The 27,021-nt window shown below is 40.0% G+C and overlaps 2 protein-coding genes across 2 annotated transcripts in view; both read left to right on the plus strand.

Annotated features, from left to right (window-relative positions):
• The window catches only part of LOC137941952 (mannose-P-dolichol utilization defect 1 protein homolog 2), a 30,139-nt gene extending 7,983 nt beyond the window's left edge, over window positions 1-22,156 (plus strand). The window contains exons 3-9 of the mRNA XM_068787585.1: window positions 1,456-1,609; window positions 1,913-1,985; window positions 2,140-2,206; window positions 2,371-2,430; window positions 16,165-16,225; window positions 16,333-16,374; window positions 21,647-22,156. Of these exons, the coding sequence (XP_068643686.1) occupies window positions 1,456-1,609; window positions 1,913-1,985; window positions 2,140-2,206; window positions 2,371-2,430; window positions 16,165-16,225; window positions 16,333-16,374; window positions 21,647-21,750 (561 nt within the window). The 3' untranslated portion in view covers window positions 21,751-22,156. The remainder of the gene's footprint in view (window positions 1-1,455; window positions 1,610-1,912; window positions 1,986-2,139; window positions 2,207-2,370; window positions 2,431-16,164; window positions 16,226-16,332; window positions 16,375-21,646) is intronic.
• Window positions 22,157-25,995: 3,839 nt separating this feature from the next.
• LOC137943046 (LOB domain-containing protein 33-like) lies at window positions 25,996-26,815 on the plus strand. Its single transcript, XM_068788743.1, has 2 exons — window positions 25,996-26,274; window positions 26,363-26,815. Exons 1-2 carry the CDS (start codon window positions 25,996-25,998, stop codon window positions 26,813-26,815), a joined length of 732 nt encoding a protein of 243 aa, XP_068644844.1.
• The last annotated feature ends 206 nt before the right edge of the window (window positions 26,816-27,021 follow it).

The following is a 27,021-nucleotide window of genomic DNA, read 5'->3' on the forward strand; positions in this document are numbered from 1 at the left end:
TTTACTTTGTTAGGTACTGAAAATCTCCAGGCAAGATTTGCCTTGTGCTCTGGCTGATTGGGGATAGCTTCCTTGATGTGGGAATAGGCTGAAGCGATTGCGAATGTACCATTGATGCTAGGCTTCCAAATCAGCTTATCTGACACTCGCTCCTGGAGGATGGTACTATTGAGATTGGAAAGAAGCCAGCAGAGGGCTGGCTTCATCATCATTGAAACTCCGACGGAAGAGAAGACTCCAAGATTCTGTTACTGAGCATGAAAGGTCCATAGCAATCTTGAGCAGCCCCGGGTATTCCTCACAGAGGGGGCAGGAACCGCACCACTCATTGGCCCAGAATAAAAGAATCCTCCCATTTCCTGGGTAGAAAGAGGTCGCGGTCTTGAAGGTTGGAAGTAGCTTATAAACAGATTTCCAAATCGGGGATATACGGCGGGGAGTGGCTCCCTCTCTCCACCAATGCCCTGGAATATGAAGATAGTAGCACACCATGTTTCTCCACCTATTTGTTTCCTCTATTATAAATAGAAGCTCGTTGTATTCAAATTACAATAAGTTGGTGAAATATTTGTTTTTTCTAGAATGCAACATGGTATCAGAGCAGGTTTTGTGAGTTAACTCAGTCAATCCACAAAAATAATCTGATCTATCATCTCTATCATTGTCATCTTTTGTGTACTTTGAAACTTGTCTTTGATCAAAGATTTTTTGATGGTTGATCATTTTATGAAGTTAGTGAAAACCAATGCAACAGAATCTCGATAATTTCATTGTGCATGCAATATCCAGTATCCACTTGTCATAATTATTCATCATTGGCTCAATTATGATCTTGAAGTTTATGAAAGAACAACAGTATGTAGCAAAAACATGTTTCTTTTTTATAAGGCATCCGATGCTTTTCTTCATCACCAGCTAACAATGCCTTCTACTGAGATCCTTCTAGTGAACTGAAAAACCTTACCTCGGTGACATTTTCAAATAGTTGGTCGTTGTTTCTTTCTTACCTCAACATCCACTAAGGTCTTCTCGTTTCCACAGAATTGCTCTTTCCTACAACTTTTGCAATCTTGTTGAACATTGGCTATGTATTGATTACTTTAATTTCTATCTCAATTTTAAATCCTTATGTCAAATTTAGGAGTCTCATCTGGTAGTCTCTCTTTTTACCTTTCTTTGCATGTGTATGCTAGTAAATAGCTTTGGATCTCCTGCAACTTCATTAGGGCCCATCAAGCATAATTGATGGTGACTCCATATGAGTATATGAAATATACTTTATGCTAACCTCAACGGGCCTGTCACTGGGATTGGATGAAGGAATGTGAGGTTCCTTTCACTGCATGCATCTTCCAACTGAAAGGTGCTTTCTGAAGCATCAGAAAGTTTGTTATGGTGTTGCTTACAGCTACTTTCATATTGAGTGTCATTTGACACTTCTTTTTTGTATTGCAGATACTTAAGATTTTGAAGCATAACAGTGCTAGGGGCCTAAGCGTGACATCTTTTGAGCTAGAAGTTGTGGGCTATACAATTGCTTTAGCTTATTGTCTACACAAAGGTCTCCCTTTTTCAGCTTATGGGGAGTTGTTTTTTCTTTTAATACAAGGTAACTTTCTAGAACTTTTAAGTCTGGGTAAATGAGTAGAATGTTCCCTTTTCTGGAGAATAATATCAGTCTTCTAGTGCAGAAGGATAGCTTTCTTTAAAAACAGGATGGTAGCCACACTCTGCCAACTGAAGGACCTTTGAGTTTTGAGACTTGTTGGTGCAAGTTGCAGAGTTTGAGTTAGGTTTCCATGTGGGAGGATTCAATCATTGGCACTAAAGAAAATGCTCGAAGAACTCATGTAGGATTAACATTTCTTCTATCATTTTACTTACCAGTGTCCAATTTGTTTGCTTGTCGCAGGTATAATATTGGTTGCAATTATCTATTACTATTCTCGACCTGCTGGCATGAAATCTTGGATCAGAGCGTTACTGTATCCTATCTACTCTTTTGGTGTATTAATCACTGGGTTTGCCTTGAAAAATACTTTTGCACTTAAAAGTTTTGGATGGAAGTTCTATTACTGTTTCTCTGATTTATGTTTGAGTTAGAAATATTTCTGCATTCCTTAATGAAAATTTTGTTAGATACTGTGGCATAGCACCAACCATTTTAGCTGGTCAGATTGATCCTGTTCTTTTTGAAGCTTTATATGTAAGTGTTTGATAACCACACAGGTCACATACCAGAAACACTTAAAGTCTTATATATATGTTTATATGCCAGCAACTGAAACATCTTATGTGTCTTGCAGTTTTTAGACTAAATGTTATTTCAGAATCTTTTATTCTTCTCTGATGCATTTAGCTTTTCTACAGGCATCTCAGCATGCTATTTTCGTTTTTGCAAGACTTCCGCAAATATGGGAGAATTACACTGTAAGTCATATGTCTGTTGAAATTACTCTCATGTAAAAGTAAATAATCCTAGATTGAATGTGCTAGTCACTGTAAGCCAAAGTTGAGAATACGTTTCAGGAGATGATTTTATTTCCTTATGGAGGATTTTATTCATAGCCAGAATACTAAAAGAGTGGAAGCCCAATATGGAGAACTGAGAATCATAGAAGTGTATAAACTGCTCATAAGAGTTCACTGACATTTTAGCAATTAACAAAGAATCCAATTTTAGAAGGAACTGATGTGATTTAGTCAAACAAAGAAAGCTAGCACTGTTGATATGAGTGGTGGATATATGCCTATTTGAACCATGCACAACAAAATCCTTTGACTAGAAAGATAATTTTGGCTAGTGTTACTTTTAAAAATGACATTGCTACATCTGGCACCACATAAAATAACAAGAAAAGCTGGAAAATATCTGCCAACAGAAGATTGACTCAAATGAATATGGTGAATCGGACAGATCTTTTTCTCTTTTCAGATCTGATTTATACCAGCAATGCCCACTAGTGACTTTGACCTAGTCAAGTGGATGCTCAGAATACTGAATAAAAGAACAGATTATAAGTCCCTAGGAAATGTATCTGAAGTTTTCACATGTACAGAAAGCATAGAAAATTACTAGTTTTTATGGCTCACCACTCGTGCCCCTTGTGCGACCTGTGCCTCTTGAGTGATGTGTGCTCCACCATCCATCATCGGGCCCGGCACTCTCCCACTCCTGAGCGCATCATCGCCTCCCTTTCCCCACCTCTGGTGGGGCTGAACTCCGATGCTGACAGCGATCACACTCTCTGGAAGAAGCAGCAGCAGCACGGTTTGCACGTGAAGTCCACCATTCAAGTCGACCAAGATGACCAAGACACGGGCTGGCAAACGGTGGTCAGCCGTATGTCACGTAGACGAAGCCAGGTGGCTGAGACTGGTAGCTCCCCCGTGTTTGAGTTCCGTCATGTAAGAACCACCACATCAATGCGAAGGGCGCATGAGCGGACAGGAGACGCAGTTCGCATCCTCTCCCAAACCAGGACGAAGCGCTCGTATGTATCCTTACCCATCTTGGTGGCTGGACCATTCATCTTTCTGCTTGACAAGGTCCTCTCAGACAAGACGGGCCTTAGCTTCGGGCGCTCATTGGCGACTTGTGATCTTGCCTTTCACCTCCATACTCAGTCCGCGGCATGCTGGGGCATGGTTTTCCTGCCACAGAACACAAATACAAACTTGGGATGGGCTGCCTTTCGTTCCTGCTTGCTTCAAATCGCCGCCACAAACAGACCTCCCCAAACTGTTCAACTGCCCCCAATCGCCGCCCCTCACTCACAGATCATCACCATCCACCCTCTCTTGCCAAAGGCAATAAACAAGGGCTGCCCCTTGATTCAATTGATATTAAAAAAAGCTTTTTATATGGAGACTCGAAGCAAAAGGTATATGTAAAAATCCGGATTTGGGTGAAGGAAGAGGAAAAAATTGAGAGAACAAGGAGAAAGGAGAAGAAGAAATTTCTGAAGAGCCTAAAAGGTTTTGTTGGGAACTTTGCACGAATTCCTAGACTTCTTACATAAGTGTTTTGAGTTACAAATTACAAAAATGCCCCTCTAAACTTAATAAACCTTAATCTCCTTTTATCTCCCTAACTACACATCCTATGTACATAAAATTTAACCACTGATATAATTTAACATGCAGAACAAGATTACATAAATTTTTTTTACCACTAAAGCGGTAAAATGACCAAAATACCCTTGATATATTTTCTAACACTCCCTCAAACTGGAGCGTATATATCCAGGAGTCACAACTTGTTGCAGAATGATATAAATTCTCGCTTGCCAAAGGCCTAGGTGAAGACATCTCCTAACTGATCTCCAAACCGAACAAACGGAATCACTACCTCCTCTTTCATCACCGCATCTTGAATGAAGTGGCAATCCACTTCTATATGTTTAGTCTTCTCATGGAAAACTGAGTTACTTACAATAAAGATCACATCCTGATTATCACAAAACATGTTTATCGGTTCATCCTGGTTGAAATCCAACTCATGTGAGACTGACCTAACCTACATCAACTCGCTCACTATGTGATCCATCACTTGTATTCAGTTTCTGCACTAGACCGGGCTACAACATTCTGTTTTTTACTTATCCAACGCACCAAATTTTCTCCTAGGAAGACCCAATATTTAGAGGTTGATTTTTTGTCCAATTTGGGCCCTGCATAGTATGCATTAGAGAAAACTTCTATCTTCATATAAATTGTTAGGTCTAAAGAAAAGACCTCTTGCCTGGTGCTTGTTTCAAATACCTCAAAATTTTTTGTGTAGCTTCTTAGTTATTTTCCAAGGACGTTCCGTAAATTGGCTCACTACACTTTTTGCAAAAGAAATGTCAGATCTAGTAACTGTTGCATAAATTAACTTTCCCACTAACCTCTAATACTTTGCTCTATCATTTAATTCATCACTTTGTTCATCATGGAGATTATGTCCCACTTTCATTGGGGTATCAGTGGCTTGGCTCATAACAAACCATACCCTTGAAGTATATCTGTGACATATTTATGTTGTGTCATCACAACGCCTTCTTTACTTTTCGTCACTTCAATGCCATAAAGTATTTCAACGGTCCCAAGTCTTTAGTTTGGAAATGTGTAGACAAATGAGATTTGGTATCCTCTATACTAGAAATATTATTCCCAGATAATATAATGTCACATACATAAACCAAAAGCACCACAATTCTAGAGGACCTCTTCATCACAAACAAGGAGTGATCACAATAACTCGAGAACCCCATAGATACCACAACCTGGCTGAAATTTTCAAACCAAGCATGTGGACTATGCTTCAACCCATAAATCGCCTTCTTTAGTCTGCATAATTTATGTGTCTCCCCTTGAGCATCATATCCTGGAGGTTGCTCCATATATACCTCTTCTTCCAGATCACCATATAAGAAGGCGTTTGTAATGTCCAATTGACGTAGGGACTATCCCTGATTCACTGCAATTGAGAGCAAAATACGGACAAACGACAAATGAGCAATAGGCAAAAAGGTTTCAAACACATCAATACCTAAGGTTTGAGTATACCCCTTCACAACCAATTGAGCTTTATACCGCTCAATAGAACCGTCTGCATTATACTTGATAGTATAAACCCAACGACAACCAACAACTTTGGCCCCAAACGATAGATCACACAGTTGCCAAGTATCCCGATCAATCAAAGCATCAATTTCAACATCTATAGCTTGCTTCCAATGAGGAGATGAGAAGGCCTCTTACATTGAAGAAGGTATAGTGCAAGTAGAAATGGGCAAAACAAAATTTTTAAAGGAGTCAGACAAGGAACAAAAAGACACATATTGAGATAATGGATACCGTGTACCTTTACCTTTCTTGACACCCTTCTTGAGTGCAATAGGAAGATGTAGATCATTACCTCAAGGATCTTGAGACGAAGTAGAGTCATGGTCCGGTGAGAGAGTTGGTGGTGATACTTCTTTTCGCATTTATATACCTGTAATGGTTTCTTTACAGTGATAGCTTGTGGCGGTCTAACGGGCTCATCAACTAGTACAAGGATAAGTAGTGCTGGTTTAGGTGAGACAACATGATCAAAAGGTAAATACACTAATGAAAAGAATGGTTCATCCTCAAAGAAGGTAACATCAATAGATACAAATGTTTTTATAGTGGACAGTTAAAAATATTTGTACCCCTTTTGTGTGCAAGAGTACTCCAAAAAAACACATTTAATTGCTAGGGGAGACAGCTTATCCCTGGAAGACCCAAATACATGAGCAAAGCAGACACATCCAAACACACGGGGAGAAATAGATAATAATGGTGCGGACGGCAAAAGAACCTACATAGGAATTTTTCCATCTAACACAGACAAAGACATTCTATTAACCAAGAAATTGGCTGTAAGAACAACATCACCCTAATAAGGCTTAGGCACATGCATATGTATCATCAATGTCCTAGCTACTTCCAGTAAATGGCGATTTTTACATTCAACTACATTTTGCTGAGGGGTAAAGACACATTATGTCTGATAAATAATTCCCTATTCTTGACAAAAGTCTTAGAATTTATGACTCATGAACTCGAGGCCATTATCAGTACACAGGATATGAAATGAAGCTACAAACTGATTTTTTATTTCATTGAAGAACAGATTGAATACATCAAAAGCCTCAAATTTCTCTTTAAGAAGGTAAATCCAAGTACGCCTACTGAAATCACCGATAAATGAAAAAAATACCTATGACTAAACCGACTAGTCATAGGACAAGGACCCTAGATGTCTGAGTGTACAATCTCAAATAGATGGCTGGTTTTATGAGACGAGACTGGAAACAAACTTTTGTGATGCTTGCCTCGTTGACATGACTCACACTGAAAAGAAGAACAAGATGGAAATTCTGGAAAGACTTCAAAGTTAATTTTGCTTCAGATGGATGACCTAGCTGCAAGTGCCACCATAGAGGAGAATCTTCAGTATGTAACACCTGAATACTATTCTGTCGATGGTTTTTCGGGTAGTATAGCCTATCTCTCTCACGAGCAGAACCAATCATCTTCCTCGTCCTGAGATCCTAAAAAACACAATGAGTAGGATAAAATATGAGAGAACAACTCATTGACTTTGCTAGCTAACTGATCGACATCAAATTAGAGGAAACTTGGGAACAAAAAGCATTGATTGAGAAGACAAAAAGGAAGTAGAAGTAACATTACCTACTCCTTGAATAGGAGAGGTAAAACCATATGCAAGATTAACATTTTTGACATAGACTCTTTTAAATCAGAAAACAATGACAACATACCTAACATGTGTTTGTAGGCTCCTGAGTCAAGAACCCAGGATGGTGACGAGTGAACATGATAAGTTGCCATACCTGAGTCAACACTGGTAGAACTAGGAACTGGGATGGAAGCAAGATCCTAAAAAACACAATGAGTAGGATAAAATGTGAGGGAACAACTCATTGACTTTGCTAGTTGATGGATCGATAACAAATTAGAGAAAACTTGGAAACAAAAAGCGTTGATTGAGGAGACAAAAAGGAAGCAGGAGTAACATTACCTACTCCTTGAATAGGAGAGGTAGAACCATATGCAAGATTAACATTTTTGACATAGAGACTCTTTTAAATCATAAAACAATGACAACATACCTAACATGTGTTTGGAGGCTCCTGAGTCAAGAACTCAGGATGGTGACAAGTGTGTCAGAGCTAGGTGGTTCCGTCCACCATTGATGGGTTAGGTACTTAGCTTTCCGCACTTAACCGACCGGTCTTTTGGGTTGTATTGGCTAGGCGTTTGACATGGTATCAGAGCTGGTCACCACGTTCCGTGTTCGAATCCCGGGTGAAGTGGTAGGGAACGAGAACGGGAACGGTGGGTGTCAGAGCTAGGTGGTTCCATCCACCTGGGTGGTTCCATCCACCACTGATGGGTTAGGTACTTGGCTTTCCGCACTTAACAGACTGGTCTTTTGGGTTGTCTTGGCTAGGCGTTTGACAAAGTGAACATGATACGCTGCCATACCTGAGTCAACATTGGTAGAACTAGGAATTGGGATGGAAGCATGAGCTATAGATGCAAAGGTTGAAGCAACAAAGATCTGGGCCATGCGTTGACCAATCTGTTGTTGTTGCTGTATCAATTGTTGCATCTTATCTGGAGCATCTGGTGTAACCGACATAGAAGAAGCTAAACTCCCACTTCCACTATCTGGAGTTGTAGAATTAACCCATGCAGCCTTCCCAAACTTAACCCAAAAGTTGTCAGAATAATGATTATTTCTGGCACAATGATCACACTTCCTTTTTGACTTACCATCACCATGTCCTCTAGCTCTGCCTGGGCCTTCTCTACCTCGGCCTCTACCTCTACCTCTACCTCTACCTCTACTAGAGGAATCTGTAGGGGCTGATAGTGTTGGAAGCATTAAGAGCAATGACTTCCATTATTTTACCTCCTTTACTTGTTCTGGGTATAATAGTCTTCTCAACCCTCATAATCCAATTTAAAGTGGTAGAGAGTAGGGATCTTATCTAAGCTAACACCTGGACTTTAATAACACAAATTCAACACATAAACCATCCAAATTTTTTGTAACAAGTAGCTGATTTTGCTGTTTTCTCAACTCATTTTCATCTGTAATAAACGGATGATATACATTGATCTCGTGCCATATGCCAAGGAATGAACTATAATATTCTTAACAGTTCGATTTCCTCTTTTCAACCTAAAAAAGTCTGTATACAAGTCATGAACTCGAGAGAGATTACTCTCCTATGCATATAAAGATTCTAGAGAGCCGCATAGTTTTTGTTGTGTCACAGTTCACCTGATTTCTAAGAGTAGAATCAATACTATTGACTATCCTCTGCCTCCCAATCATCATCTGGAGGTACTGGAGCATCATCTCGGATAAACTTTAACTTCCTTTCTACCATTAGGATACATTTTGACAAACTTACCCAATTAAGATAATTAGGCCCTGTCAATTTTTCCGAAGTAATCATGATAGTATCCTTTCCATCAAACCCAAAATTTTCTCTAGCTGGGGTATAAATTTCTTTTGTCTCAGCCATAATACTGATATTTGATAACAAACTAACCAATTTAAGCTTCTAGACAATTTAAAGATTTATCTCCAATGTGGGCCCCACTCACAAATTAGGGTTAGGGCACAAAAATTGGATATGTGCACTTCAACAATCTAATAACCTGTAATTCATAGCTATTTCAACCAATATCATGCAAAAGTGGTAGCAATTAGGGCTGACATCATCAATTGGATGATGACATAGGCATCCAACACTGGGTTGGGTGATGCAGATCTCAAAAAATCCCAATTAGGAACCCAATTAGGGCAATCAAAGTATAGAGAATCCTTCAATGATTCATAAAGGCCATTAGCCCTAAAGTTATGGCAGAGAAAAGAAGAAAAAAACTTAATTTTGATGAACTAGTTTCAAAACCTTGTAGTTTTTCTCCTTAGAGCTGGTGCTCCTCTTCAAAAACGGGAAGAATCTATAGTAAAGGAGAAGAGGAGAGGAGAAATCTTGATTTGGGTGAAGGAAGAGGAGAAAATTGAGAGGAAAAGGAGAAATGAGAAGAAGAAATTTCTCAAGAGCCTGAAAGGCTTCGTTGGGAATTGTGTACGGATTCCCAGACTTCTTAAATAGGTGTTTTAGATTACAAATTACAAAAAGACCCTTAGACACTTAATAAACCTTAATCTTCTTATATCTCCCTAACTATAATCCTATGTTGATGAAAATTTAACACTGATATAATTTAACATGCAAAACAAGATTACATAGAGAAAATTAACCACTGTAGTGGTAAAATGACCAAAATACCCCTGGACGGTAAATTGACCAAAATATCCATGGAGGGTAAAATGACCAAAATGCCCCTGGACGTATTTTTCTAACTGTATACATGGAGCAACCTCTTGAATATGTTGCGTAGGGTAACGTTGAAAATTATATCAGTTGAACAAAGTAATTTATCGTGTCAAGCAGTCTTATGGCGTGGTTCGATAAATCCGACAAATTACTATGTCTTTGGGGCTAACTAGAAGTCATTGTTGCCACTCGTTGTCTGTCTTGAACATATCTTTCAGTATTGTGGTGTTATTTGCATATGTGGATGATAGTGTTGACAAATTGGTGTTAAAAGGTATTGAAGAGGTAAAGAAGCATCTTTTATAAAATTTTAAACTGAGGATTTGGGTCCCTCGATATATTTATGCCACAATGATGTGGCCAAACATATCATTTGTTGTGAGTATGTTCAGTTAGTTTATGGAGTGTGCTTGGAAGAGTCATTTGGAGGCAGCACTCAGGATATTAAGATATTTGAATGGAGCACTAGGAAAAGGATTGTAAAATATGAGCCACATGGTCATTTACAGATTAGTGGTTATTCAAATGTAGATTATGCAGTGTCTAAGTTGGACTAGAACTCTACTTCTAGGTATCGTGTATTGTTGGTGAAAACTTAATTATTTGGAAGAGCAAGCAACAAAGCATTGTGGCTCGTTCTAGAGCAGAAGCTGAATACCAAGCAATGACTCATGTTAGTGAACTTCTTTCGATGAGATTAGTGTTGCAAGAGTTAGGCTTTCCTACCACAGAGGCCATGATGATGTATTGTGATAACAAAGTTCCAATTTTCATTACTAGTAACTCCAGTATTTCATAAACAGACCAAGCATATACAAGTCGTTTGTCATTTTGTCCCTGATGCTGTGATGAGTAGATTAGTGGTCACTCCATATGTTAAATCTGCTTACCAGCTTGGTGCTATATTTAGTAAAGCCTTAGGCAAGTAAGAATTTGGGAATTTCTATTGTCAGTTGGGGTTTCTGGACATATACATTCCAACATGGGGGGGTGTTGAAATATATGTAGGGCACTTTGGCCATTTCACTGTTGCATCCCTCATAGGTCAATAGTAACCTTGTCTTCGTGTTGGAGTTATGTGTTTCAATTTTCTTTTTATTCTGATATGTATTTAGGAAGTTATGATAGTTCAAATGTGGAGGGGCATTATTGTAACTTTCCTGGTTTATCACTTAAGTGACTATATACTAAAAAAAGAGGTCATTTTTAGAACCTGACATGTGGTGGGAATGCCGCACACTTGCCTCTTGTTTTCTCTCTCTCTCCTTTCTTCTTTTTAACCTCTAAATTCAATACCATATGTACTCTATACTCCTTGTTCAGCTTTCTTAATGAATTCTATTTCTCATTGCTTTAAAATAATTTTTTGAATTATTTTGGGATGTAGATTGATAACAATGAGTGAATATTTTGACCAATTTGCTGTCAGAGAGAATTTGCTCATAGGTTGGGAGGCGAGGCCTTAATCTGTTAATGCAGTCAAGATCCCTATGTGAGCAGCAAATAGTGTTACCTCCAAACTGCTATGTCCCACTCTTAAGTAAATGTTTAACAGATAAGGAAAAAAAAGCCAGCCAGTTGTTCAGGCAAGAGAGCTAGCAGATAGCAATTTCTTAAAGCCCTTTAGCTCTTGAAATACTCATGTAAGAGAGATTCCTTAATATATCTTTGCCATCTAATTCCAAATCCATTAACAAGACAATGGTCTAGGAAGCCCCAAGACATGGTACAAAGATAAGCGTTTCCTATTTGTTAAATATTCGTTCTTAGTTTCTTGTTTTATACAAACCTATAAAACTCTAGTTTTACCGTTCCATGTTTCTTCTCATTTTCAGCCCTAATCGAAATAGCATGGTTGTTGTTGGGCTTCTCTTGCATGTTATCTGTAATCTTTTTTTTTTTTTTTGAAATAATGCTGAATTTTATTAAGAGAGCTCAAACGAGCAGATTACAAGAGGGGAAGCCTTCCAAAACAATGAGAGATTGCTAGGAGGTTCCGAATTTTGCCAATTTTACCAGCCAAAGAATTAGTTGATCTAGGAATGAGGTTCCAATTACAATGAATGGATGACACAATGTCAGCAATACAATCAGTGATTGACCAGTGGCGCCAAGGAGGGGAGCTATCTTTTGAACACCAGCTGATGACAGTCTTTGAGTCTTCTTCGATAAGCAGCTTGCCATGAAGCTGCTCTTTAAAGATTTGGAGGCCGAATAGAAGAGCACTCACTTCAGCAGTATTTGAATCAGCAATACCCATCGGTTCAGCATAGGATAGAATAGGGTCTCTATTGCTCTCTACAAACACCACCGGCTCCAGCCAGCCCAGGACAGCCTAAAGCACTACCATCAAAATTGAGTTTGATGTTGTCATAAGGGGGAGGATCCCAGGTGGTCATAACCGGATTCCTACAGGGGCCCGCCATATGCACGATTAAACCCCAATTTTCTCGAAGGGAAATGCCTGATAGAGAAGCAAAATCCTTCATAGAATGTAACCAACTCGAGATAAGGCCCACTGCCTGAGAAGCTATATTGTTCGGGGTGCTATCCTTGGAGTTAAATCTCTGGTTATTTCGCTTGAGCCATATGCACAATGGGACATGTGCAAGGCATGACAAGAGAATTATCTTGCCCAGCCTAGGAAGGCGGATCTCCATAACCATCTCATAGGTGCTAAAAAGGTCCTGATGTAGCCCCATTTGGAGACCAATCTTCTGAAATATCTTCATCCAGACTTGCCAAGAAAAATCACAATGTAAGAGAATATGCTGGATTGTCTCGTCGCACACACTACAAAGGGGACAAGTACGATCGGGGGTAGTGTAACCTCTTTTATGGAGGTTGTCAGAGGTGAGGATCTATTCCCTGATGGCTGTCCACACGAAGAATTTGATTTTACTAGGCGCTGAGAGCTTCCATGCCAGGTTTGCCTTGTGCTCATGCATGCTGTAATCTTACTTTCTAATGTGAGAGTAGGCGGATGCAACTGTGAATCGGCCATTAATGCTAGGCTTCCATGTCAGTTTATCGACTGAATGCTCCCGAATAGTAATGTTGCTGAGTCTGGAGAGGAGAGAGTAAAAAGCCAAAGTTTCCTCATCATTTAATCTGTTATGATCCTGAGGTTAAGTACTTGGCTTTCCGCTACCTACCAGGCCGGTCTTTTGGGTAGTATTGGCTAGGTGTTTAACATTTGGTATCAAAGCTATACCTCTGTTGTGAGTTCGAATCACAAAGGGGGCTACCTAGAGACCTGTGTAGTGGGCCGCCGTGGTAGTCGGCTCATAACGGTGGGGGTATTGTTATGGTCCTGGGGTTAAGTGCTTGGCTTTCTGCTACCTACCAGATCGGTCTTTTGGGTAGTATTGGCTAGGTACTTAACAACTGGTATCATAACATAATCCTCGGCAAAATGTAAGACTCCATGAGCGATCTCTCCAAGAATCATCCATTGAGTAAGAGAGGTCCCTCACCACCCTAGAGAGCCCCGGGAAGTCCTCGGAGAAGGGGCGGGGGCCGCACCATTCATCCAACCAAAAGAGGGTCTTTCCATTGCCTGTGTGAAAGGAAGTTGCATCTCTAAATATTGGGAGGAGCTTTTGAATTGATTTCCATATCGGGGATAGGAGGCGAGTAGCGCCATCCTCCCTCCACTAGGCACCCAAAGGTTGAAGATAGAACCTGACCATATCACCCCATAGGTTGTTATGCTTGATGTTGAAGTTCAAGATCCATTTGATCAAAAGGGCATTGTTCATCTCCTTAGTAGGCCTGATGCCTAAACCACCCTGATTGCAAGGCATGCAAATATCCTTCCAACTCACCAAATGATATCTGAAGGTGTCCTTTGATCCTCTCCAGAGAAAACGTAGGCGCATGATGTCAATCCTGTTGCAAACGGAGGCCGGACAATGCGTGAAAGCTAATAAATAGTTTGGTAGTCCTGCCAAACAAGACTTGAGGAGAGTGAGTCGCCCGACAGTGGATAAAAGCTTGCCCCTCCAAGTAGCTAGTCTTTTCTCAAATTTCTCAATGAGGGGGGACCAAAGCGTCGCCGAAGACCGAGAGTCAAAGAGTGGCAGTCCAAGATATGTAGTTGGCAAATTTCCCACTGACCACCCCAAATGGTCAGCCATGTCCTGAAGCACGGGTGAGTTAATATGATAGCCTAGAAGGGTGGTTTTCTTCCAGTTAATGTTTTGATCGAAAGCCAGTTCTAATAGTCCCAATACAACATGCAGTTTTCGGATCTGATCCATAGTACCAACCCCAAAGCAAATGGTATCGTCTGCAAACTGAAGGATCGACACATCAAAGGCTGCATAGTCCGTTGTGGGGAGGAGCCAACCCAGGTTTTTGGCCGAATAGATCAAAGATGATAGGTATATTCTGCTACCACATTGAAGAGGAAAGGGGAAAGGGGGTCTCCTTACCTGATTCCCATGGATCACTTAAAATACCCATAGACCGTTCCACTGAGCACCCCAAATGGTCAGCCATGTCCTAAAGCACAGACGAGTCAATATGATAGCCTAGGAGGGTGGTTTTCTTCCCGTTAATGTTCTGATCGGAAGCCAGTTCAAATAGTCCCAATATAGCATGTAGTTTTCGGATCTGATCCATAGTACCAACCCCAAAGCAAATGGTATCATCTGCAAACTGAAGGATCGACACATCAAAGGCTGCATAGTCCGTCGTGGGGAGGAGCCAACCCAGGTTTTTGGCCGAATAGATCAAAGAAGATAGGAATATTCCGCTACCACATTGAAGAGCAAAGGGGAAAGGGGGTCTCCCTGCCCGATTCCCCTAGATCCCTTAAAATACCCGCAAGCTGTACCATTGAGAAGAACGGAGTAGCTTGCAGAAGAGATGCAACTTTGAATCCAGAAGCGCCATTTTCCCCCGAATACCATCTTCCTCAGGAGAGTTTCGAGAAGCTTCCAATTAACTCTGTCAAAGGCTTTCTCAAAATCAAGCTTTAGGATGAATTTGGGAAGCTTTAAAGCCTTAAAATGGTGAATGAGCTCGTGACATGCCATGACCAAATCTAATATATTTCATCCCTTGATAAAAGCACTGGCCATGACGAATGGCAATAGGGAGAACTGCCCTGAGGCGATTGGCAAGGAGGCACGCAAGCACCTTATAGGCACTGGTGGTGAGATTGATCGGCCGAAAGTTAGATGGAAGTTCTGCCCCTTTTTTTTTAGGGATGAGAGCAATAAACGAAGCTCCGATGCTCCTATATCTGATGCCATGCTGATAGAACGAGTGGACCATGCAGGCAATATCGTCTCTGATGAAGGGCCAACATCGGAGATAAAATTCCCCGCTGAAACCATCCGGGCCCGGAGCACGATCCAAAGGAAGACCCAGTGCTGCTTTTTCAATTTCCTTACTGGAGAAAGGGAGCTCGATGAGACTAGCTGCGGCCAAAGGAATAGCCAGAAAATGAACCCTTTCGAAGAAAGGGCGAATTGGATGGCCAATGATCGGAAACAACCCTATTGAGAACTTTGCCTATGGCGTTGCTGTATAACTGGAGCCAGTCGTTGTTGGCTAAGAAGACGGGGGGCTGTCTGCCATTTGACCAAGTGGAGGTTTTCCCAGATAGGGTAACCTCATCAAGATCTCAGCTGTCAATAAAGTCTATGTTATCTGTAATCTTGACTACATGAGAGCGACCACATGAAATTCATAGAATTTATTGCTTCTTTCCTGGTGCTCCTACTCTGATACCCATGTTAAGGTTGGGTCTTTATCCCACAATGACTATCCAAAGTTGGGAAGTCATTTCCTAACTAATAACCATGAGAGTTTTCTTATCACTTATATTTATGGTACTTTTCCCACTAACAATCTTCATTCCTATTTTGTCTTTTCCTCATTTTGCTCCACATTCTTCTCAGCATCCTCATTTCTCCCCTATCTTGTTGCTTCTTAAATGGCCCTCATTCTGTTCTTGAGGCGATGACTGGTCTAGTAGCATTTGTAGAATTCTGCCTTCACCCTTTTCAGGATGTGTTCCCAGATCCTTGATCACCACTTCAGCCATCCAGAATTATTCTATTTGAGACATCCCCTCAAAATCCCTTTTCTTCTATATTGTTCTATGTGAGACATCCCCTTCCTTGTCAATATTCCTTCCAGATTGAACCATCTTGATGCTCTGCATCTTCTAACTTCTTAAATTCATGTTTTTCTACTGCATTATAGTTATATACTGGCCTTATATATCTGGCTGAATCTTCTATTTACTGTGCAGAACAAAAGCACTGGGGCGCTCAGCTTCTTGACATGTTTTATGAACTTTGGTGGTTCAATTGGTGAGCCCAATTACTTTTACATCTGTCCTTAATCTCTGAAGTCTTTTTTGTTTAACTAGTTTCCTTACCTAAATACTATCTCATTACACAAATTCTTTTATATGCAGTAAGAGTCTTCACCAGCATTCAAGAAAATGCTCCAATAAGTGGTATCCTTGGCTGTTCATTTGAAATGTTTCATTTAGATTTTGTTGCATAACTTTTAATGATGCATTAGGTTCAACAAGATTTTTTCATATTTCTAGTGCAGAATATCTCATTTCATCTTATGTGGCTTTATTTTTGTTTTTTTTTTCTGCGTACAAAAGTTCTCATTTCTCCTATTATTGGCATATTATGCTCTCTCATTTGTATTTCAAATTTCCATTTCTTTATTGCTCTCACTGCTATTTCTATTCTTGTCAGATTTGATAAAATCTTAACCAAGAGATTTGATAGGTTGAAACTTGAATACTAACTAGTGTAAATATTAACATTAACAGTTAATGTTTGAAAATTTAATGTGTACATAACTTCTCATTTCTCATATCACCGGCATATTATTTCTCTCTTATGTATATCAAATTTCTATTTCTTTATTGCTGTCACTGCTGTTTCTATTTTTGTTAGACTTGATTAAATCTTAACCAAGAGATTTGATAAGTTGAAACTTAAATACTTTTTTTTTTCGAAAAGAGTGAGCTTTATTAAAGCGCAAGTGAGAGAACAAACAAGATCAAGATTGGAGGGAGACCCCATTCCTAGTAAGAGAGTAAGCCATAGAGTTGGTTGTGCAAGGCACATAGGCCCAATTACATGGAAAAAGAGAAGAAATATCCCAGATATCAAGAAAGGTATTCCAATGGTGCCAAGGGTTATTAGGAGATAGGGAAGAGCACCTAGCAAGCACAACTTTAGAGTCTCCTTCAATTATGAGAAGGCCTGACAAATGATCCTGGAATAAGATGAGTCCCTACAAGAGGGCCTTGAGCTCCGCAGAAGTGGAATAGGAAATCCCAAAAGGACCATAGTAAGAGAGGAGTGTTACTCCATTAGAATTGTGAATAGTCCCACCAACGCCCGACGGCCCGGGTTCCCAATGGAATTGCCATCAAAATTAAGCTTAAGAAGGCCTGGGGGAGGAGGCTTCCCATCATGTATAGGCTGGGTTCGGGACAGCCATTTGAGCAATGCATAACCAATTGTTGCGAAGGGGATGTCATCAAGATCGTTGATCTCTGTTTTAGTGCGAGTCCAAGCAGAGATCTGGCCAATGATGCTGGTGGCAACATCCTTATCGCTTGTGAATTTGAGATTAAAATGGCAATTGTTACTTTCCTTCCAGAGGCCCCAAGGGATGTACCAAGTCAAGCCGAGATAAGGGCTTCACCGAGGAAAGGAAGAGGGATCCCAAGGAGTTAATGACAAGTGGAGATGAGGTCTTCTTGAAGGCAGATCTGAAGTCCCATGAGGCTAAGCAGCTGGATCCAATCCGCCATGAAAAAGAGCATTGGAGGAGGATGTGGGAGACACTTTCCTCGCAAAGGGAACAACAGATGGAATGCCCCAAGTTGCCACACTTCCGGAGGTTGTCGACAGTGAGGATTTTATTGTGTTGGGTGCTCAAAATAAAGAATTCGATCTTGGGAGAGACTAAGAGTTGCCATGCCAGAGCAGAATGATGTCTTCTAAGGCCTGACAACCAACCAGAAAGATGAAGATAGGCTGAGGCCACTGAGAATTTGTTGTTGCGAGCATTTGTCCAGATGAGCTTGTTGTCCAGGATATTTCGGATGGTAATTGAACCGAGGTCAGTAAGGAGAGAGCAAACCTCGTTGGCTTCAACATCATTTAGTCCGAGCCTGAGGTTGAGATTCTAGCAAGCTCCTGTCCCCCATGAGTCTACCACAGAGATGTCCGGGTTCTGGTAGAGACTGGGCAGTGAGGGGTATAGGTCCAAGAGTGGACCATCAGCTCCTCTCCAAAGCAATCGTCTTTTGTTGTGATCAATGTGGTGATATATAGCCATCATACATGGGAGGAAGGAGAGAATAATTTGGAAGTCCAGCTACGCAAGAATTGAGGAGAGTGAAGTCAGCCCACCTTGGATAAGAGTCTTCCTCACCAAGTCGAAGCCTATGTTCCATTTTTTCAATCTGTGGAGCCCGTAAGCCTTTATGTGGCCTGCTGTCAAAGAGAGGGAGCCCCAAATAAGTTGTGGGCAGGGTGGTCGTGGCGCTACCAAGGAAAACCGCCATGGATTGAAAAACTCCAGGGGGTAGGTGGAAGCCCATAATGGTGGTTTTGTTCCAGTTGATTTTCTGACCAGATGTGATCTCAAATCACCCAAGGAGGGCTTTGAATCTTCTAACTTGATCACATGTGTCGTCGCCGAACCAGAGAGTGTCGTCAGCACACTGGAGGATTGGGATGCCAAATTCTTGATTATCATATCCCAGGGAGATCTAGGCAATGGTCCTAGCCGAGCGAACAAGAGGGAGGAGTTATTCTGCCACAAGGTTAAAGAGTAATGGGGAGAGTGAGTCACCTGGATGGATACTTCTAGTGCCTTGAAGATAACCACAAACAAAGCCGTTTAAAAGAACAGAGTAGGAGGCAAAGGAGATGCAACTCCTAATCCAGAAACGTCAACGCTTCGTAAAGCTAGTCCACTCAATGACTCGCTTCAATGAATGTCTGAAGTGATCCATCAGTTCGTGAGTGGCCATACCCGAGTCAAGGATGGAGCGGCCTTTGATGAAAGCACATTGCCCATGGTTAATTATGGTAGTGATGGCGGCTTTAAGGCAGCTAGCAAAGATCCGAGTGATGAATTTATATGAGCTAAAAATTAGGCTGATGGGCCAGAAGTCACCAGGGTGTTCAACTGCAGATTTTTTGGGGACAAGGCAATGAAAGACGCTCCCATCAGATTCATTTATGATAGAAGCTCCGGACCATTGAGGAGATGTCGTCTTTCATGAACAGCCTACTCTAATAAAACTTTCTGTTAAAGCCATCAGGGCTAGGGGCTTGATTATTGACATTCCCAATACCGCATAAATTTATTGGTTTGAAAAGGGAGCTCCACAAGGGAGGCGTTGAAGGGGGATATCCTGGATGATTGGATATGTGGGATGGTGGGTCTAGAGGGTAGCTCTTCAGCATACAAATTTGAAAAAAAACTAATAATTGCGTTAGTAATTGAGGCCCGGTCCATGGTTACTTCATTGTTTATGCACAGTGAAGTAACCAGGTTGGTCCTCTGCTGAGCGGAGACGACAACATGAAAGAATCTGGTATTCCCATCCCCTTCGGCCACCCAACGAAAGTGGGCCCTCTACTTCCATTAGATGCGCGCATAGAGGGCAAAGGCTTCAAATTTGCCGCGGAGAGATGCTGAGGGAGAATCTAGTAGTGGAAAGAGGTCGTTGTTCTTCAGTCGCATCAAGTTGAGAGATCTGCGAATAAGTGTCTAGCAGTTTGTTGTAGCAGCTTTTTAGTGGTCCAAGGACCAGATCTTAAGATTTCCCTTGAGGGCTTCAAGTTTTTGGGGCAACTTCCATCCTGTGGCTCCAATTACCACGGAGAGAAGAGAGGAACTCTAGCTCTTGGAAGAGAGGAGAAAAGAAACTAAGGGAGAGAAAGAAGAGGAAAAGAGAGACGTGTACAGACGAACTGAGCTAAGAGGAAGAAGTTTGAATGTTCTACCCGATCCTTCGAGGCTGTATTTATGGTTGTGAGAAGGTGTTTACAATTATTACGATGCCCTTAGGGTTACATGCTTCAAATGAAAAAAAAAAAAACATTAGAGGACATACACTAGTGTGCGTAATTACAATTATATGCCATCTTTAAGGGAGTTCTCTTTATTTACTAGCCATGCCACCCCTACACACATGGGTGTCGTTTAACACTCCCCCTCTAGTTGGTGTTTGTAACTTCACTTTGTAAATAATCTTGGTCAAGAAACTTACGTATTCGAAAAAGAAATTTTGATTGTCTTGCTTTGATTCATCTTATTCTTGTTCACATCATACTTGTAGTCTTCATCTTGTTCTCCCCCTTGCTTAGTTATTCTGTCACATAAAATTTGATCACCATAACACATGGAATTCTTTATTGTAGATTATACTTCTTCTCAAATGATAGCAATACTTCAATTAGGAAGGAGGCGCTACCACTAGAGCACTCAATTTCTAATGTCATCCTTCATACTTCTCCTTCTATTCTCCAAGTTGGGAGGTAATGGTAGTGATCCTTGCTTAAAAAAAAAAAAAAAAAAAAAGTTGTAGCAATTATCTCCTTCATTAAGGTGTCCCAAGGATGAGTGTTCAATCGGACACAAACTTTCAAAGAGTCAAAAATATGGGTGATAAAGTAGGAGTCAAAACTGACCTCAAAGGACTTTGAATAAAATAGTGATAATAATCCTAATAAAATAGTGATTTTGAATAAGATGTTTGAGTGACTTTAATTCCCAGGTCTTTCGGTAATTAAGGACAGAGAAGTAAAGACTAGGTGTCTTATCTGGAGTTCTCTAGTTCGGGTTCTGGAGAATTTGTCGGCGATGGACAGTTCGAATTACTTGAGGAAGGAGGCGCGACTTCGAGGATAGTTAAAACTAGTTGAAACTTAAGTACTAACTGGTGTGAATATTTGGATCTTCCTATGATCAAACAGTTAATGTTTGAAAATTTAATGCCTTTTGATGGCATATACAGAATGATCTTCCATATACACATGGTTAAAATAATCATGGAAAGCATTACAATAAAAAGCCATGGAAAACATTACATAAAAGAGGTCATTGAAAAGAAAACAGCAGTCAGTTTAGCATATCTTTTTTTTCTTTCTATCTCTATTTGGTTGAAAGAGTTTTTACTGGGTTGTTCTCTCTCTCTCTCTCCCTACTCTCTCAGTTTTTTAATAGACTGGATATGACAGTTTGTGGGTCTTGCCTAACTCAGTAATCCTTGTCTGAATTGTACTTCAAAAGATTGAATGAGTACTTGTGATACAGGATGTGTTTGACTAATATAATTAATATTACCACAATCGTCCTGTAGAACCACAAACTAAGACTCTGGTTGCAAAAAACCAACTGGCATTGGGGTGCAATCCGGAGCGTTCAACCTTGAGGAATGCTACCTGGTGGGTTTATTTACATCGTATGCAGTCTGGTTGAGTGAATGTCACATCACTGGAGTGGAATAAAAATAAATAAATATTTGAAATGAGAAAAAATTGAAGACATATGATAGCAGTTATACAAATAAAATGCTTATTGAGCGCAAGCGGAGTTTGTATTATCCTTTTAACCTTGTGTGCACTGTTGAATGTGAATGATTAGAACAGTGTTGTACTCTCGTGAAATCTGCATTTGTTCATCAACATTCCTGCTGGATTTGTAAAGATATGTTTACCTTAATGCGGTTGAAGTGGTTTTGGGCTCTGTTATTGGCATTGTGATGAACGGCACAATCTTGAGTCAGATACTCTTCTACCAGAAATCAGAAGTCAAGAAAGAGAAGAAAAAGCAGTGAACCAGATGATGATTTACAGTTACAGCTTTTATGTGCAATGTCTTACCAGAGCTTGAAGATGATTATTGGGTCGTAATGGGCGCTGTTTTAGTTTATCCTTAACCAATCGTGAAAACTGTTCGAGTTATTTATAAAGTTTTAGTGCTTGGTAGAAAATCTTGGGAATGCTAACATGCATGTACCAGTTTTTTATTATTGGAACTCCAAAGATAGATTAAATACAACCCCATTTTATTGGATTAGATGAACAAAATTTGTGGATGAGCAGTTGTAGCAGGGTATTTCATTGATCGATATAATAGTATCAGATTGGACAATTAGCTTTACAATTATATGCTTAGAATCGATTACAAGGTAATTGTGTGTCAGTCACCAAACAAGCTTCTCGTTGGAAGGACAGCAGATGGTCTCTCTCAACTGCCCCTCATTGTCTGGTCAGGCCGTCCTCACCGTCGGCTGCAGGCGAGGGGTTAGTTGCTTTGCAGCGGCCGAAGAGATCTACCTCGTCCGTTTCATCAGCTGTAGCTGTGGCATTGATCGGTACGGCACTCTCCATTTCCTTCTCCCTCAAAGATCTATAATTGTCTTTCCCTGGCCTGCGGAGCTGGTAAAAGGAAAGCCTGGATGCAGAAAGTCAATTACAGTAAAGAGTGAGAATTTTACATCAATACCAGCCTATAATAGGCAAAAGAAGAATAATTCGAATATTTAATCAAGGATTTAAATTTTATTAATTTAAGGAAATTATGACAAATAAATCTTTTGATTGATTTGTCATTATTATTTTTAATTATTACATAATTTAATTTTAATTTTTTTTATAATCATTATATAATTTAATTTAAAAAATAATTTAAAAAATAATTTAATTTATTTTTTAACATCCTCCTAAAGTTGTATTGGGGATAAGAGGAAATACAATTTGTTATGTTATAGGATATAACTTTCATATTGTGAAGGGACTTTGTTTGGCATCGTTAATGGTGCGATAAAATGTCATGTGGTGCGGAGGAAATCTCGATGAGATGGTAATCAATTGTAGAGGGGGTTATTTGATTAGCACGTATCCATCCTTTAAAAAGAATTTATTAATATAATATATGAAAATGGTTTAGTATATGAGATTCTATCTGTCACATGACCTCTATTTTTAATTCCAAATATATCCCTTTTGATTCAATAAATAAATCCTTTTTCAATTTTTCCCCTTTTTAAAACAATAAAAAAGATTTTTTAGGAAAAAATAATAAAGTTTTCAAAAAAATGAGGAAAATATGACTATTTTTTTTGAATGAAAAATTGGTTTGATTTTGATACAAAAATGAGAAAACTAGACCAAAATTTGTAAACAAATAGTGATATTTTGTGGAAGTGCTTCTGACTGAACTTTTCAACTAGTTTGCTAAATCAATGGTTAAAATGGGGAACATTAGCCCTCTCTCTGGGTTCAATGGAGAGATAAGAGAGAACAGTCGTCTGGTAAAATGAAATTTCCGCTGCTAGAAGTGGAGGGTGTGCATGTCTAAGGGCTTCTGGTTTCTGGTTTCCGGTTCCTTAACTGTAACTTTGCTTTCTGAGCTCTTGTATGCTGATTGTTTTTGTAACTCAAACATTTGCCAACCGCCATGAATGTGCTGTTTCAAGCTTGATTTCATAACAGTTCCTTAACAAGTGAAAAGACTGCAAAATGTTGGCAGTGCAAAAACTTAGTCTCAAGACAGGCAATGGTGATCCCTTGCAAGGCATCTAGACCATTTCAATTATCAAACAAATACGAATTTAGAAGTAAGCCAAAGTTTAATTTGTCGACATACCCTTCAAAAGTTGCGAACCTTTTCTGCTGTCCCCATGGATCGTAGAAAAGGAGTTATTTATGACATTTCAGGAAGAATAACCTGCCAAAGCAAAGGGCTTTCAAAGAAAACTTTTTAACTTGTGATGGCTAATGGGTGCACAGATAAATGATAACAGTCCATACATATCCAGTTCACAATTAAGATAGTAGAGTCTAGTAAATAAAATATGATAAAAGAGATTCTTTCTCAATGTGCATACAATTAACTAGTCATAATTTCTGTGTCTGTTCAATTCCTCATTCTCTCTCTTCCTCTCCCTCCCTTCCACTATGATGCCTCTCAGCCCTCTCTCTCCTCTTGTTCTCCCGTCCCTCCCTCTTCCCTGTTTTTCCTTTGTATTCTGTCCTCTCATGTTCTTTCCCTCTCTCCCTCTCCCTCTCCCTCTCCCTCTCCCTCCCTTTTCCTCCCTCTCTCCTCTCACTCTCTCCCTCTCCACCTCTCCCCCTCTCCCCCTCTCATCCTCTCCTTTTCCCTGTCCTTCCCCCTCCAGTAATCTAATCAAATCAAACACATAATGACACATAATGAAATCAAGGACATAATCGCCATTGTTGTGAATAAACATACAAGAGAAAAATAAAAAGTAAACTATCAAATAAATAGATAAAGAGAAAGGGATCCCCTTTAGCAATGCTCTGCTGTTAAAATTTATTTTCTCACAAATATTTTTTTTTTTTTTTTTTTTTGTAAATCTCCGGGTCTAACCAGCGGATGCTTCTTCGAAGTTTAATGTCCACTTAGCTTCCTACAACTTCCAGAGTTTTCCAGAGTATGGAGATCAAGTTCCATCACAATCTTAAATCTTGGAAATGAACAGTCATTGACCGCCCACCCAATGGGCATATCCTGCTATACACCGACCATTTCAATGAAGCCTAGCTCGAGAGTGCCTCTTTTAGAAGTCTTGAAAAGCAAAAACATCTTGAAAGACACGAACCTTTCTTTAACCTTTTGTCCATTTCTTCCGTTAATTTCTGAGAGGTTTGTCCTCCTAACCTAACCTTAAAAAAAAGAAAGAAAAAAGAAAAGAAAACAGGTAGGCGTGGCGTGCCGCAACTGTAGCTGATGGCTGTCCTGACCCATTGCATGAGAAATTGAATGAACCTGTTCCATGATTTTGTAGAGTTGGGAAGACAAGATGGGAGGTAGTGGCCAACAACTTATAATGTTTCATTTACGTCTATTATATGTATGACAAATTGCCTGAGAGAAATGAGAGTTGTCTACTCAACATATCGCCGTCCTCATCCATCCACTTGAACCAATCCTTAACCTCCAAACTTCACATCAAATTATGAGGTTTTACCCCAAGTACAGCTAGAAAGGTGTGCTGTAAGCATAAACTTGTTATGAAAATTGTTGTTGCTCTTTTTGTTAACCTACAGGCTTCTTTTGTCCTTGACGAGGCGATAATGCTTTCCAACAAAATGACCTAATCCTGCATGAGAAACGGCTTTGGTCTGTAGCTGTACAGATTACAGCCAGTACCAGAACTGCAGAAAGCACTGTGAATTCACTGCTGTTTAAGTAATTAATAGCCATCAAGTGTTAACTAATTGAACTGGTAGGTCCTGCCGTAAGTAATGGGGCTTCTTGTTGTGCAGATTTCATTGACTAATTGCATTCTTTATACAATGAAGTTCTTCTATCAATCATGCTTGCACCATCATGCTTGTCCTACTTAGTTTATCAACTACTTTTAACATTAGCTGGATTTGTTGGTCCCAGAATGATGGTTGGGAAGATCTACAAGTGCCACAGAGGTTGATGCTTATTCCAGTTCATCTTGTAATGGCGGCGCAGTCTCCGCCGGTGTTGCAGTGAGTTAGTATACATATCTAATTACTTCTGTGTTCATTAAGTTCATTCTCGAATGGGTTCTCATATGGATGTGAAAATTGAATACTTCCTTCTTGCAATTCATTGCTGAAATTCTAGAACTTTTGATGCAAGTTAAAATGCTATTGTACCAACCAAGTGAAAGATGACTTTGCCTTTTAACTTTCTTCTCAAAGTCATAATCCTCTTAAAGTGGGTGGTGAGTTCACAAACACTAAAATACTATATCTCAGCAATAATTCCTTCATGTTAGAGAACCCTACTTAAAATAATAATGATTAGGCCTTCCATCACCAACTATTTTCTGAATTGGAATCTCAAGTGAATTGCCCTTTCATTGCACCAAATAGGAAAGATTAGCAAATTTTGAGCATATGTAGCCCACAAGGGAGACCCAAGAGAACTTACCTTTAACAAAAAGTAGGAAAGGCAATTTTACTTGTATCATCTACTCCTTTTGCTGATTATAAAGAGTAAATCTTTATTTCAGGCTTCTAATCAACTGGGTGTATTAGTCTTACTGGAAGAAAACTTTGCTACTTAACTGAGGATGTCAGGGAACGGATCTTCCTGTGGAGCTTGCAAGTTCTTAAGGAGAAAATGTACTAGTGCATGTGTGTTTGCACCCTACTTCTGCTATGAGCAAGGTGCAACCCATTTTGCAGCAATTCATAAGGTCTTCGGAGCTAGCAATGTCTCTAAACTGCTGTCGCATCTGCCAATGCAGAACCGCGGAGAAGCTGCCATTTCCATTTCATATGAAGCACAGGCCAGAATTCAAGACCCAATATACGGTTGTGTTGCTCACATATTTGCACTTCAGGAACAGGTTTTCTTCTTCTTTTTCTTCTTCACTTTTTAAAACTGAAGCTTCATCAAACTAGATTTCTGTTGCATACGGAGTTGGTGTTAAATAGCACAGAGAAGGGTTTGAACTGTTGCTTCTCTCACAGGTGGCTCAACTACAAGAAGAGATAGAATATTTTGCAACGCAAGTGGCACTTCCTGTGGCACCTCCTGCAACTAGCCATGCTGCTTCCTGTGGAAGACCCCTGGAATTGAATAACTTCGGCTGCTTCCAGTTTACTCCACAAGACAATACAACGAATTTCTGCGACTCATATGATCCACAGGCTACTCTCCCATCTCAGGCGCCGATGAATGTTCGCGAGCAGTGGATATTTAATAAAGGGTTCAACCCAGAAGTGCTTCCCATGGATGGAGTAACCGTTGATATATTTGATGACAGCTTGTTCAACCAAGCTGCCGGCCAGCAAAACTGCTCTGAGAAATTTCCTTTCAGCATGACGGTTCAAGAAATCTGGCCTTGTGACCCATTGTTTGAAAATGTCATCTACCCTGATTACTGATTTCAGCTCCATAGTTGGTTTTCTCTATTTTTTGAAGTTAGTTGTGTTCCTCGGAAGTGCAGTGAGCCTTGAAATTGTTAGTTTTTGTTGTTTAAAAGGCCAGGCTTGATTGAATCTTTAAAATATTGATGTCGGCGAGTTAATGAGGTCTGCATTGTTGGCCTTCATCGTTCATACTTTTAAAAGTAAGATTAGGCGCGGAAAAG

The sequence above is a fragment of the Aristolochia californica genome, unplaced genomic scaffold, assembly GCF_029961685.1.
Source record: "Aristolochia californica isolate CCGP_79_NKW_82.1479 unplaced genomic scaffold, dmAriCali1.0.hap1 SCAF_10, whole genome shotgun sequence".
Taxonomy (NCBI): domain Eukaryota; kingdom Viridiplantae; phylum Streptophyta; class Magnoliopsida; order Piperales; family Aristolochiaceae; genus Aristolochia; species Aristolochia californica.

Coding starts and splice junctions, on each gene's coding strand:
- LOC137943046 (XM_068788743.1), top strand. CDS start 25,996: ATGTCAGGGAACGGATCTTCCTGTGGAGCTTGCAAGTTCTTAAGGAGA. Junction 26,275..26,362: donor TATTTGCACTTCAGGAACAG/GTTTTCTTCTTC, acceptor GGTGTTAAATAG/CACAGAGAAGGGTTTGAACT.